This window comes from Aotus nancymaae, unplaced genomic scaffold (genome assembly GCF_030222135.1).
Source record: "Aotus nancymaae isolate 86718 unplaced genomic scaffold, 86718_ANA_hifiasm-v0.15.2.pri h1tg000041l, whole genome shotgun sequence".
In the NCBI taxonomy this organism is placed as follows: Eukaryota; Metazoa; Chordata; class Mammalia; order Primates; family Aotidae; genus Aotus; species Aotus nancymaae.
The window spans coordinates 2222009-2237526 of record NW_026988455.1 but is presented as its reverse complement, the minus strand read 5'-3'; the positions used below and the strand labels follow the sequence as shown (position 1 = coordinate 2237526).

Genomic DNA, 15518 nt, shown 5'->3' with positions numbered 1-15518 from the left:
GAGAACTAGATAATAGAGGGGGAGAATTCGACAATAGTGGGGGAGAATTCGACAATAGGGGGTGAGAACTAGACAAAAGGAGGTGAGAACTAGACAATACGAGGGGAGAACTGACAATAGAGGAGGAGAAGGAGACAATAGAAGGTGAGAACTAAACAATAGAAAGTGAGAACTAGACAATAGGAAGTGAGAACTAGGCAATAGGAGGTGAGAATTAGTCAATAGAGGAGAACTCGACAATATAGGGTCAGAACTAGAAAATAGGGGGTGAGAATTAAACAATAGTAAATGAGAACTAGACAATAGGAGGGGAGAACTAGACAATAGAGTGGGAGAACTAGACAATAGGGCATGAGAACCAGACAATAGAGGGGGAGAACTAGACAATAAGATGTGAGAACTAGACAATAGGAGGTGAGAACTAGACATTAGGAGGTGAGAACTAGACAATGGGAAGTGAGAACTAGACCACAGGAGGTGAGAACTAGACAATAGGAAGTGAAAACTAGATAATAGGTGAGAACTAGACAATAGGAAGTGAGGACTAGATAATAGGAGGTGAGAACTAGACAATAGGAGGGGAGAACTAGATAATAGGAGGTGAGAGCTAGATAATAGGAGGTGAGAACTAGAAAATAGAATGTGAGATCTAGACAATAGATGGGGAGAACTAGACAATACAAGGTGAGAACGAGACAATGGGGGTGAGAACGAGACAATAGGAACTGAGAACTAGACAATAGGTGGTGAGAACCAGACAATAGGAGGTGAGAACTAGACAATAGGAGGTGAGAGCTATACTACAGAGGCGTACAACTAGACAATAGTGGGTGATAACTAGACAATAGGCAGTGAGGACTAGGCAATAGGAGGTGAGGACTAGACAATAGGCGGTGAGAACTAGACAATAAAGAGCGAGGGGTAGAGAATAGGAGGAGAGAATTAGACAATAGTGGGTCAGAACTAGACAATAGGAGGTGAGAACTAGACAATAGGAGGAGAGCACTAGACAATAGAGGGGGAGAAGTAGACAATAGAGAAGGAGAACTAGACAATAGAGGATGAGAACTAGACAATAGGAAGTGAGAACTAGAAAAAAGGAGGTGAGAACTAGACAATAGTAGGTGAGAACTAGACAATAGGAGGGGAGAACTAAACAATACAGTGTGAGAAGTAGACAATAGGAGGTGACAACCAGACATTAGGAGGTGAGCACTAGATAATAGAGAGGCAGAACTAGACAATAGGAGGTGAGAGCTAGACAATAGAGAGGGAGAACTAGACAACAGAGGGGGAGAACTAGAAAATAGGTGAGAACTAGACAATAGGAGGGGAGAGCTAGACAATAGAAGGTGAGAACTATGGAATAGCAGGTGATAACTAGACAATAGAGAGGGAGAACTAGACAACAGAGGGGGAGAACTAGAAAATAGGTGAGAACTAGACAATAGGAGGGGAGAGCTAGACAATAGAAGGTGAGAACTATGGAATAGCAGGTGATAACTAGACAATAGAGAGGGAGAACTAGACAACAGAGGGGGAGAACTAGAAAATAGGTGAGAACTAGACAATAGGAGGGGAGAGCTAGACAATAGAAGGTGAGAACTATAGAATAGCAGGTGATAACTAGACAATAGAGGGGGAGAACTAGACAACAGGAGGTGAGAACTACACAATAGAGGGGGAGAACCAGACAATAGGGAGTGAGAACTAGAGAATAGGAGGTGAGAACTATACAATAGGAAGTGAGAACTAGACAAGAGGAGGTGAGAACTAGACAAGAGGAAGTGAGAACTAGACAATAAGAGCTGAGAACTAGACAGTAGGAGGTGAGAACTAGACAATAGAGGGAGAAAACTAGACAATAAGGGGTGAGGGCTAGATAATAGGAGGAGAGTATTAGACAATAGGGGGTGAGAACTAGACAATAGGAGGTTAGAACCAGACAATAGGAGGTGAGAATTAGACAATAGGAGGTGAGAACTAGAAAACAAAAGGTGAGAACTAGACAATAGAGGGGGAGAACTAGACAATAGGGGTGAGAACTAGACAATAGGGGGTGAGAACTAGAACGTCTCCTATTGTCTAGTTCTTCCTCTCTATTGTCAAGTTCTCACCTCCTATTGTCTAGTTCTCACCTCCTATTCTCTAGTTCTCACTCCCTATTGTCTGGTTCTCCCCCTCTGTTGTCTAGTTCTCACCTCCTGTTGTGTAGTTCTCACCCCCATTCTCTAGTTCTCCCCTCTTATTGTCTAGTACTCACCTCCTATTGTCTATCTCTCATCCCCTATTTTCTAGTTCTTACATACTATTGTCTAATTCTCCCCTCCTATTGTCTAGTTTTCACCTCATATTTTCTTGTTCTCACCCACTATTGTCTAGTTCTGCCCCTCTATTGTCTAGTTCTCATCCCCTGTTGTCTAGTTCTCCCCCTCTATTGTCCAGTTCTCACCTCCTATTGTCTAATTCTCACCCTCTATTGTCTAGTTCTCCCCTCCTATTGTCTAGTTCTCATCTATTTTCTATCTCTCACCCCTTATTTCTTAGTTCTCACATCCTGTTGTCTAGTTCTCACCTCCTATTGTCTAGTTCTCACCCTCTATTGTCTAGTTCTCCCCCTCTATTGTCTAGTTCTCACCTCCTATTGTCTAGTTCTCACCCTCTATTGTCTAGTTCTCACCTCCTATCGTCTAGTTCTCACCCTCTATTGTCTAGTTCTCACCTCCTATTGTCTAGTTCTCACCTCCTATTGTCTAGTTCTCACCTTCTATTGTCTAGTTCTCACCTCCTATTGTCTAGTTCTCACCCTCTATTGTCTAGTTCTCCCCCTCTATTGTCTGGTTCTCACCTCCTATCGTCTAGTTCTCACCTTCTATTGTCTAGTTCTCACCTCCTATTGTCTAGTTCTCACCCTCTATTGTCTAGTTCTCCCCCTCTATTGTCTAGTTCTCACCTCCTATTGTCTAGTTCTCCCCCTCTATTGTGTAGTTCTCACCTTCTATTGTCTAGTTCTCACCTCCTATTGTCTAGTTCTCACCCTCTATTGTCTAGTTCTCCCCCTCTATTGTCTGGTTCTCACCTCCTATTGTCTAGTTCTCCCCCTCTATTGTCTAGTTCTCACCTCCTATTGTCTAGTTCTCACCTCCTATTGTCTAGTTCTCCCCCTCTATTGTCTAGTTCTCACCTCCTATTGTCTAGTTCTCCCCCCATTGTCTATTTCTCTCCCTATATTGTGTAGTTCTCACCTCCTATTGTCTAGTTCTCACCTCCTATTGTCTAGTTCTCCCCCTCTATTGTCTAGTTCTCACCTCCTATTGTCTAGTTCTCCCCCTCTATTGTCTAGTTCTCACCTCCTATTGTCTAGTTCTCACCTCCTATTGTCTAGTTCTCCCCCTCTATTGTCTAGTTCTCACCCCCATTGTCTATTTCTCTCCCTATATTGTGTAGTTCTCACCTCCTATTGTCTAGTTCTCACCTCCTATTGTCTAGTTTTCATCTCCTATTGTCTAGTAGGAGGTTAGAACTAGACAATAGGTGGTGAGGGCTGGACTCTAGATGATGAGGACTAGGCAGTAGTAGGTGAAGGCTAGTAATAGGATCTAAAGTGCTTAGAACATTGTCTGGAATATCGTAAAGACTGAAGAAAAGTTAGTTACTGCAGCCATTGTTGTTACTAGTAGTAGGAGGAGACATGTAGTAGATTGGACAGAATTTTGATAATAAAGAGTGCATTTTGCTAATAGGATCCTGGTAAGAGGCTCATGTGGTCTTCATGTTGCATTTATGAACAAGACTAATTCATTTGATCTTTAATTCAATTAGCAAACAGTTTGGAGCACTGACTACATAATGGATACTGGCCCACAGTGGTCAATCAGACAAGAATAGGACAGAATGCTTCCCAGGAAGAAGCTTACAGCCTAGCAGAGCAGAGAAACGCAGACAATTAGAAAGCCAAGCTGCAAAGCAGTGCTGGAGAGTGCCCAGGGCCGCACGGGACTCCCGGTGATGCTGAAAGTCTCTGCAGGAGTGCTAGGGTGATGGCAGCAATGGCTTGCAGGAGGACCTGTTTGGGAGTGTGTCTTACGGGAAAAGCGGGAGTTAATCAGGAAAAGAGGAGGAGAAAGACTACTCTAGGCAGAGGGCACAGACTGAGGCAAGACCAAGAAGAGAGAAGCAGGCACATGGGGTACGGAGGAAGCTATTAATACAAGCAGTTGGATGCTGCTGGAACATCATATGGGGGCAGGGAGGGGTGAGGGGAGGCAGGTGATGGAAGCGCTCATTTTACTCTCCAGGGTAGATTAGATGGGGGTTTCCGAGTACTTTCCAACTAGATGGCAGGGAAAGGTTTCTAAGTCATGAAATAGACACCACCTCTCTGGAGGGTTCAAACTGTGAACTATGCTTGAAATCATGGGTGGGCTAGAAACTGGGGAGGCAGGATTTCCTCTTGGAGAAAAGTCGTCACAGAGTGTGACTTCACCCCTTGCCGACAATATGCTTCCTCTCCTTCTTCCACGGTAGTATAAATTTTAGTATCACTAAAAGGCTACATTTTCTTTAAGAGCCTATACTTTTCAGCCACCTTTCCACTTAGGTATGGTCAATGGGTGTAACTGGGAGAATTTCACAGACGCTCTGGGATACCTAAAAAACACTCTTTTATACCAAAAGCCATTGAATTATACATGTATGCTTTGTAAATTATATCTCAATAAAGCTCTTTGTAAAAACCTTGCTTTTGAACCCTTTGCATACATCTTTTACTACATTGTACTTCCTGGAACAAAGATGTGATGGCTAGTGCTCTAGCTGCCATCTTGGACTATGAGGATGAGAGTCAAATCCCAAGATGGCAGAGCAGTGAGCCGGAAGGAGGCATTGCCTGGAGAACTTCATTGACCAAAGCTGTCTAGCCAGTTTTTTGGATACATATACCTTTGGAATATTTTGTGAAATGAAAATAAATTTGTTTTATTTGAACCACAGCTAATTTGAATCTCTGTTATTTGCAGTAGAACTTAAACCTTACTGATACAGCATTTCATTGGGAGTCCATTCTTCCGGCTTCCTATGTCCCCCCATGTAACCCCATGTAACATGGAGATTCAGGAGGGAGGCTTCCTCCTACATGGACTGCAATCCCTCGTGGGTCCTAATGAGCTGTGACCTCTTTGAGCCACATTCTGTGGAACATTCTGAAACATGGAGATAATTATATTTTCTCACCCTGCTTACTCATGGAATTGAGATAATCGATGAGATAATGCACGGGGAAGCACTTGGAAAATTCGAATGTGCTTTATAAACACTGTGCGTGGAGTTATCACCAGCTCCCTATATTTTTATGAACATTGAACGCACTAGAAAGAAGAAAATGTGAAAGCAGAGAGAAAAAAGGCATGTCAGCATTTCCTACCGACCACCCGTGGATTATCATCACCAGAGGCAGGGAGGAGTTGAAGCCGCACTCCTGTAACCTGTCCAGACGATTGATTTGAATCTGACAGCCCCGATTGGTTTCTCGAAAGAGCAGGAATCTGGTCTTTGTCTCATGCAGTGTTTTGTTTGTTTCAACAGCTCGAGTTCTTCTTCCAAATGGCTCTGGAATATAAGATTGGGGATGGTGCTTGGCTTGGCATCTGGTCCACGTGCAGCCCTCTGTCTTCTCAAAGGCTGCTTCTGCGAGCACAAGCCAACGAGGTTACTGGGAGACGCTGGAGAACAGAGTGAGCCACAAATCTGGGGAGTCCCAAAGACTGTTTCCGGTGGAATGGCCAAGTGATGGAGGATGGCCTAGGAGGACCCAACACAGAGGTGGAGACTGTGAGATCCTCTCTCCTGTCATCCCAGTGACCAGCCAATCAGGCACTAGAGTTACCCTCCAGGTCAGAAGGAATATGGGTAAGGCAGTTTTGGAGGCTTGGTGGTCAAGTACCTCACCCCAAATCACACTGCCAGAAACTGAGAGAGAGGAGATTTGAACCCAGGTCTCACTGTCTCCAATTTCATCCCTGCATCGCTACATAGGGAGACAGTGAATAGAATGTCTTAATTGGATGACACTATGTATTAGCTCCTGTGACTCAGCTTGTCCTCACTTGCAGACACATTATATCAGGTAAGCCTTGCAGGGACAAGGTACAGGGTTGAGGGTGGGGCAAGGTTGGGGGAATCACAAAGGGAGTCCTGGATGTGCCTGAGGGAGGGCGTAGCATTTAGGGAGGGCTTTTCAGGGAATGTGATGTTGACCTTGGCCTTGCAGGATGATTGAGTGTGTGTGTGTGTGTGTGTGTGTGTGTGTTGTTGTGGGGGTGGGGGGTGGCTGAGGGAGCAACACGAGTTAAGGCTCAGAGGCATGCAACCTTGCTTATGTAAAGAGGCAGGAGATAAGGCCAGGCAGGCCAGTGCATGGAGAGCCCAGGGATGCTGAAGGGTCTTCTGGGCTTACTGCTCCAGATGCCAGGCTGCTGCTAAAGCATTAGAGAATATCCATTCAGAGGCTTTCCAAGGCCGTGGGAGGTGGAAAAGGAGGGGAAGATTGTTTTTAAGATCTCACTTTCTGTTGTTTGAAGGGTCTTACACCCTCTCTTCTAGGGGAGCCTCACCATGACCCACTTTGGAATGGGGGTGGGTGGTCATCCAGCTCTGTCAGGCAGCCCAACAGCTGTCCTGTCTGTAGTGCTGGACGAGAGACAGACACCTCTGCAAAGGTGCCCGGCAGAGCCTGAGGAGGTGGCGCGTTTCCACAGGGTGGCATGTCAAGATGGGCGCATCTTTTCTGCCAAGATTTAGGATCAGGCCAAGAGCTGGGAGAGGAAGCTCTCATCCCTTCCTTCTGATAGAAGGTGGGCTCCCCTGTGGCTGAGGGGCCGACATAAGGCCACTCTGGCATTTTTGGTCAGTGAACTCAATTCAGCCCAATTACTAAGGACCCCGATCATTCTTTCTGAGCACAAAATCATTCAGGCTTCTCGAATAATAAGTCTTGGGCTTTTGGTTTCAGGGGATGGCAGGACCAAGAGCTGATGAAACTGCAAATCCAAGGGGAGGTGTTAATGAAACCAATTTTCCTACCCAAAGTGTATTAATTCAAAAGGTTATTAATTCTCAGCAAAGGGCAATGATTTTTCACTACGATGACAGAATGAAATGCATCATATTTTATTAAAAGGAGATGTGAGCAAGAATTTGAATAACTTTTCTGAGATAATGAAGAACATTTCTGCTGCCCTGTTTGGCTTTTCTGAGCTTATAGAGGGTCTCAGCTTGCCCTTGCTCCTGGAAGCCTGCTTCTAACCTAGCCTTTTGATTTCACTGGGTGCCCTCCTGACTATCTAAGTCAGGAGCCGGGGTGTCACCTCACACTGCTATGCCAACCTCTCGATTAGTCCAAAGCTTCAGGCTTCCTAAATGTCCCTAGAATCCTGTGCCTTAGTTCCTGTGACACTGTATCTTGCTTGGTTTATCGCAGCAGCCTCCGAACTGGTCCTTCTCTTTTTGGCCTCTCCGTCCTCCTGCACACAGCTGCTCAAAGAGTCTAGAACAGAAATGACTATAACCGTTAGTGACTTTCAGCTTCTTGGTATTGCAGCCAAGGCCATCACCTGAATGATGATCCCTCATCCCCCACCTTCTCCTCTCTTTTCCATCTCCTGCTACCAACAGCTCCCAAATGCCCTTTTGGATGCCGGTATCTTTGCACCTCACCTCCTGCTCTGTCTCTGCTGCTCCATTCATTAAAATGGAACTGAGACTTCACAGCCTCCAAGAAGCCTTCTCATCTAGTCAGAGATGATTAGTCCTTCTTGCTCCCAGTGCTGTACTGCCTCCCTGATCCTGATGTACTTGCCCTGCAGCTGGGTGATTTATTTGTCCAGGTGTGTGCTTCCTCCACCTGTCTGTGAACTCATGGCGAATAGCACTGGGTACAATAGTGGTGGCTGCTGAATAAATGTTAGTGAGCGGTGAGGTGTCCTGTCGGATTCTGACCTCAGATCAAAGGCTGGCGTTCAGTCTTCAGGCTTTTGTACATTGGGCCTAACGTAGCTCATTTTCCTTCATTCGGAGACAGAAACACTCTACGTTTCTTCGTTTTAGGACAGCTGCCTCGAATGTTAAGAGGATCGTATGAAAATAAAATAGGGATAAAAATAGTGCCTATCTCATGAGATTGTTATGAGAAATAAGATGTTTGTGAAAAGCTCAGAACAATGCCTGGCATGTAATTAACATGTATAGAAGAGAGTGTTGTTAGAATAAGTACCAATTGGAGCATCTAGCATCTTGCATTTCTGATCAGTGAAATCCTTTCTTTCTGTGGAAATTCACCCCAGTTGTCCTCATAGGACCAATTCTGTCTTGTGTATATTTACTCTGGATTTAGCTCTGAGATAAGCTCCTGCCCAGGTGCCTGAGGCTTCGAGGCTGTTCAGGAGAGACCATGGAAAAGAGTTGTCAGATGGAAAGCCCACAAACAACTGAGCCGAGCAGGCCCTCTCTCTTCTCCCATCCTGGGGGCTTTAGCTCTCTTTAACATGTGTATGAGGGAGGAAGTTGTGTATACTGTATACAGGTATGTGCTCATTCATTTATTCACTTCTTCAACAAACATTTATTATGCACGTATTATGCCCCAGGCCCTGGCTAGGTACTAGCTGGAGGCAAAGAGGGCCGTGGTTCCTGACTTTCCGGAGTCCCCAGGCCCATGTGGGGTGGGGGGAGGTGGTGCAAGCATGAAAACCAGCTATTAAAAGTGGTTGCTGTGCTCACGCCTGCAATCCTCGCATTTTGGGAGGCGGAGGGGGGTGGATTGCCCAGGAGTTTGAAACCAGCCTTTGCAACATGGTGAAACCCTGTCTCTACAAAAAACAAAAAATTAGCTGAGTGTGGCAGTATGCGCCTGTAATTCCAGCTACTTGGGAGGCTGAGGCAGGAGAATTGCTTGAACCCGGGAGGCGGAGGTTGCAGTGAGCCAAGATCGCACCACTGCACTCCAGCTTAGGCAACAGAGCGAGACTCTGTCTCAAAAAAAAAAAAAAGAAAAGAAAAGAAAAGTGGTTGCTGTGTTGCAGTGGAGGAATACCCTGAGTGGGGGCTTTAGGGAAGAGACCAAGAGAAGATGAGGCATCAGTCAAGTCTAGATGGATGAAAGATTCTTTAAGAGCTCACATCTATGAACAATTGTTAAAGAAAGTGGGGCTCTGGTGCCTATAAAAATAAGATTGGGTGGATGACATGAGAGCTGAAGGGCTGGTGTGGAGAAGATAGACTAGAATTATTTTGTGTAACTTCGAGAGTTAGGAACAAACAGAATGGGTGGTCATGACATGGAAGAACATTTTTAACTTGAAGTAGTTGGCAAAAATTCATAGTTGAAGAACTTGAGACAAAGAGAAAATAAGGGCAGTACAGCAATAAAGATAGACGTGTTAATATTAACACCCTAAAATGTGCACTGTGTGATACTACAAGGCTGCTGAAGACAGGCCGCAGATTTTTTTCTGAGCTTCCTGTTGGCCACATCAAAGAGGGAAGTAGGACCAGTTATAGCATTCCTGGTGACTAGAGGCTCTCTCTTTCCTGGTCCTGAAACCCAAGATGGTTTCCCTATGTGTCATTGCAAAAGGAGGTTACCGGGTGAGAGAGGGAGTGTTGTCTTGAAACCATCCCTACCAAATATATAAAAGCAAGTTTTGTGTGGTTAACTCTGAAAGCCCTGTAATCTTCAATGAAACAGCAGCCACAGCACCAAATAGCATTTAAGTCACAGAAAGTCTATGAGAGATTCTTCACCATAATTGAGCAGCAGTCCCTATGACTGACGGAGGCAGGGGCCGCTTCAGGTCACATTTAGGGCTGGAATGAATACAGCCCTGAACCCAAGGGTCTGAGTCTCCATGAGAGCAGAGTCTGTTGCTTATTCGTAGAACACTTAGAACCTTGGGCATCTTAAGGGAAGCCTGTGCCTTAGAGGACTCACTGCTGTGCCGACCCTCACACGTTTACTGCAGTTTCTTTCCCCAAGCTTTAGCTTTGCATATCACCAGCTCTTGACTGGGCATCTCTGCCTGGGCACCCTTTGGGCACTGCAGACTCAGCAAGGCCAAACAAAATGTATTTTCCTTCCTCTCACCCCATTCTTCTTCCTCTCTTCCTACATTTCCTGTTGTGGTTCATAACACCATCATTCATCTCTATGTTCAAGCCAGACAGCTTAAAGCTTATGCCCTCTCTTCCTTCTCTACTGGGTCACCATATACTGAGGACTCAACTTCAGATTTATCTTTTTCCTCTGCCCAGTGGCCTAGTCTAGGTCCTTAGCCTGTTTTTCCCTTCAAATCATAGGGTTGCAATAGACTTTCAACTGTTTCATATTTTATTTTACTTTTTTGTAGAATTAAGGCATACTCATTGGATATAGGCAATTTGCATAATGCTGAAAATATTATTTAGAAAAAAACAGAATATTTAGGGTATGTCTTCATAATCTTATGGAGATATTTGTTCCATAGACAGTTATTTGCAGTGTCTATAATTGAGATCATGTTACATGAATGGTTTTAAATCCTTCTTCACTTATTATCATTTTCTCATACCACCAAAAATTCTTCAAAACATACTTGGAAAAAGTGGCATAATTTATTTACTTGTCCCACTATTGTTGAAAGTTTATATGTTGTTTCAAGGTTTTCTTTGCCCTATGACAAACAATTCTCTGACGATAACCTTTAGGTATTAATATTTGTCTGAATCTGTTAGTATTTTCTTAGCATAGTTTCCTAAAAGTAGAATCAGTTCCTTAGGTATGATCCTATTTATGTCTCTTTATATACATATATATTTTCAAATGGATCTTCAGCCTTTTTTAAAGCTGATATATACTGAATGCTTTCTCCGTGCCCAGGTAATTTTCCAACAGTCTTATTCGTATCGACTCATTTAAACCTGGCAACTCTACGATAAGCTGTGAGGAAAGGATGTGCTGTAGTTAGGAGTGAAGAAATTGGTTCCATATTGGATGAGCTAGAAGCAGCACATTCTCCAAGCATATCTGCTGAAATTGGAACTTTTCTCGTGTCTTCAGAAGAGGTAAAGTCACACCAGTGATGAGAATCTGGGGATGACACTGTGGTTTTAGGAGGGGGAATATTAAATTGAGGTAAGTGATCAAATCCATTAAGGGATTCAGCCCCTGTATCCAGGAAAAGGGCTTGATGGGCTAGGGAGGCTTGGCGTTGTCCTCTGTATGACAGTAAGTTACTAGAGGAGCGAGACGATCCTTAAAATTAGTCAGAAGGAGACGCTGGGTCCAGCCATTACATTTCTAATGTTATTTCCTGCAGCAAGTGATTGTTCTACTTATAGTCAACTCCTAGGTTTGAGGGTTCCTGATAATTCATACAAGAAGAAATTATTTCATTTTCTTTTGGGTAAGGACATCAGCAGATGGGTGACTGCAGGCAACTGAGGTGGGCCACCTTCCATGGGAGCGAACTAGGGGTTCTACCGTAGGAGACCTGGTTGGAGTCAGGATTTGCCTCCTGCGCACGACGCCTGGGCTAGAGGCTGTTGCTCAGCTCAGCATTTGTTGAGTCCTTTCCATGTATTTGGCTGGTGCTGGGCACACAAGTGCATAAGAAAGAAGCCTCAGGTATTGCTATGTCCCGACATGCTCATGTTTCGTACGACGTGCATTCTTTAATCTGCTAATGTGTGTGTGTGGACTTTTGCTTTGTAAACATCTACTGCTGAAAATATTCCCAGACCTGGCAGGGGTCCTTGGAAGACCAAAATTTCATAATTGCCTTGAAAGCCCTCCAGGCCACGTCCTCTGCTCAGGGTGGAACAATCCTATGTGATAAATGTAGCCGCGGCTCTGTCCCTGGCCGCTGTGGTCAGGCCACGTTGACTTCAGAATTTCTTTCACTGTGGAAGGATGGAAACATTTGTGTGGGAGTTTAGTCGCTGCTGGACCGTAGGAATTCAGCTGCTGGCTGTTGCTGAGCTTTGTTCAGAGATAAGCAGATTCTGCCCAAGGCCACGGTGAGGAATGTTTCTCCCACTCCCGCAGTCTCGAATTTTGCCCTGACCTGGACACCCCACCCTCCCATTTACTTATTTTCTTGAAAATATTTCAGGAATTTCTCAATAGTTACTAATCTTTGTATTTTCCTTCACCTCCGGCGACACCCTAGCATCACTTCACTATAATATTGAACCTCAATTACCCAAGGTATCCATCGTCCCTAAGGAGTGAATGACGTGCTTTGTAAAGCCATGGTAATTTTTCAGGTCATTAAGATGTTGTTTTGAACCCAGAAGAAATTCCTAAAGTTGTCTTGAGTGGATTTCTTTTACAGCTTTAGGTTCTAAAGCTGCCGAAATCCATTGATTACCTTTCGGAGGGTGCCGTCGCCCCGTCATTTTTCGCATTCTTGTGTCACCTGTTCTTTGTAGTTGTGGTTTCTCTTTAACATTTTGTTGTCAAACAAGAAAATGAGATAAGGATGGGAGGAAAGCTCTCTCTGATCTCATTTTCAGGTCTAATTTATTCTGTTTTTTTTTTTTTTTTAAGTCCGTTTTTGCACCATACCACTGTAGCCTGACGCCACAATTTCTTCTTTTGTGGATGACAGGGAATAAACTAACTAGAGTCTTTTTTCTTGCCAAAAAGTGTTTTCTTCTAGACTTTTCTCTTAACTTGTACTCCACTGCACTTCTGACTAGAATCAGAATGATTTTTTTTTCTTTTAAGAAATCTGGTTATGAAAGAGTATGCCATTCAGAAAAGCTTTCCATTTGGACTGGAATCCTGTCTGGGGAAAGTGGGGCTTACTTTCCCAAAGCTGTTCCAAAGTCGTGGGCACATTCCACCCTTTGTAGGTTCAAGGTGGGGTGAGAGAACTGAACAGATATCCTTAAAAGAAGATACACAAATGGCACATAAGTACAAGAAAAGGTGCTTAACATCTTTGGTTATGGGAGAAAAAATGCAAATTTAAAATACAAAGGAATATCACTTATTTTCCTCTAGAATGGCTAAAATTAAAGACTGACAAAACCTGGTAGATCTCCTTATAGATTGCTGGTGAGAAAAAAAATACTTAACTTTGGAAAATAGACTGACAAGTTCTTTAGAGGTGAATATACACTTGCTATAGGACCCAGTAAACTCCAAGTCTAAGTGTTTACTCAAGAGAAATGGAAACATATGTCCACATAAAGATTAAAATGTTCATGGCAGCTTTGTTCATAATAACCCCAAGCCTGAAACAACCCAACTATCTATCAACTGGTAAATGGATAAATAAATTGTGGTATATCCATCCAGTGGAATACTACTCACCAGGAAAAAGGAACGAATTACTGATACATGCAAGAACATGGATACATCTAAAATGCATAATGCTAAGTGAAGGAAGCTAGATTTAAAAAGTTGTAAATTATGTGATTCCACGTATGGGACATTCTGGAAAAGCAAGACTGTCATGATCTAGAGCAGATCAGGGATTTCCTGGGCCCAGGGAATGGGGTGGGGATTCACTAGGAAAGGCAAAAGGGAATCTTTTAGAGAAATGGAAGTATCCTACATCTTGATGGTGACCTTGTTTACACAGGTGCACATTTTAAATTATTGTTGGAATAATGCACCGCAGTCAAGTAATAATGTGGCTTCTCCACATTGCCCTGGATCCTGGGCAAGCGGCATAGGCTGGGCAGCAGGCCTTCTGCGGTGTTACTTGTACAAGTCACGGCTGGGGCTGGCTGCTCCTGGTTTGCAGGCCTGAGAGGACAGGCTGTTTCTGAATTCTCTGGAGGTTGGGGTCAAGTGGCAGAGATAGCTCCACGACTGACTTTGAACCGAAAGACCAGGTCAGGGAGGGAGCCAGTCCTTGTGGAGCAGGGTCTCGGGGAGACTTGGCATGTCCAGAAGGCCTTCCCAGATTCCTTCATGCCGGGGATGGCCAAGGGTTTCCTGGGGACTACCCTGTGGAGACCAACATGTCCAGTGAGAGGGTTAGAAACACAAGAGGTCTGGAGACCAGGCAGCGTCATAGCACCCAGCCTGCATTTCAAACAACCTGTACTTATTGAGGATAATTCATTTTCCTTCTCTTATCAAAGAAGGATATAGATAACACCACTGATCTCCACTTCCAGTTCTCTGGAAGAGAATTCCATAGGGAAGCAAACAAAGTCAACATTCCGTTGTCTTGTGCGATATCATCTTTTACAATTTGTTGGAAAATAGCTGGGCGATGCCCTTCTCCCACTCGAACCATTGCTCCCCAAGGTCAGAAACCTCTTACTGGTAGTGATGATCTAGTCTGCCTTCCTTATGTCACAGAGGAAGAAACTGGGACCCAGAAAGGCCAGCTGACGTATCCTAGACCATGTATCCAGGTAGCAGCTGAAGCAGAAACACTGGGCTCCCCTGACATTCAAGCCGGCATCTTTCGACTATGCTGGAAGACAGAAGTTCTGACTCTCTTCCCTGCCATGTTCTGGGACTCTCCCTATCTCTGGTAAAGCTCAGAGGGCTTACATTCCATGCCTCATAAAGGCCGATGCCTCCAAGTAAGGCCCCTGGTCGGCACAAGAGGAAATGGGTCTTGAATCACAGAAGACAGTTGACTGGGGTATCCTCTTGCCTATGGGAAATACCCCCAAACAAGTGGGGTCCCCAGGGTAGTAAAAGCAAAGAGTCCCATGATCCTCACCTATTAAACATCTGGCAGAATCGCTGTCTGCTGGTCTCATCCTCAGACCAGACTTTTTCGCCCTTCCCTCCCAGAGATTACTCTAGTAGAATCTTTACTCAGCTAAGGGGGCTGTGATGCTGGCGTCTGACCACAGTTAGGCTGGGGGAGTCGCCCCAGGAGCGGGACAATCACAGGCCCCTCAACTGCTCTCACTGTGGGAAGTATTGTCTTACAGTCAAGTTGCCAAGTGCTGTTTCAATTGGCAAATTAATCCCATTGCGTTCTTGTTCCGAAACTTTATTTGATGTATCATGACTATCTAGTTCCTGGGTTTGAGCTTCATTTGACCTTATCCTTCATTCTCGTATCAGACACAACTACATAATTGCCAAGTGAAGCTTACAAGGAATAGAAGCATGGGTGGAGGCGGAGGATCTTCGACATCACAGTCAAGGAATCTCGAAATATGCAAGTCCTAGCTCAGCCCAGAGCCACGCACCTCATGAAGTTACTGCTAGCAACAAAGATCGTGGGTGCCCAGGCAGGTGGGGACAGGCACCGCTTTAATATTGGCAGTGCTGGTGCCCGTAAAAGGAAAACGAGGGCCACTCCCTCCTCCAGGTCAGCTGCCTGAAGATGAATTGGGTGCCTTATACTCAGATGAGAAAAGAAGATTGCTGCTTCCTTTCCAGTCTGGACCCATGGATTGAAGAGACTCAAGATGGACCCACATCCTGAGCGTGGCTTGTTACTGCACGGCAAGACACAGTGCCATGTAGCGGTTAGGAGCCTGGGCTAGCAGGGGATGGT

The 15518-nt window shown here is 44.7% G+C and overlaps 1 protein-coding gene across 1 annotated transcript in view; it reads right to left on the bottom strand.

The window, feature by feature from the left end:
* LIPC (lipase C, hepatic type) overlaps positions 1-15518 on the bottom strand; it is a 173034-nt gene that overhangs the window by 32356 nt on the left and 125160 nt on the right. The window contains exon 4 of the mRNA XM_064361346.1: positions 5423-5607. Coding sequence (XP_064217416.1) covers positions 5423-5607 — 185 coding nt within the window. The remainder of the gene's footprint in view (positions 1-5422; positions 5608-15518) is intronic.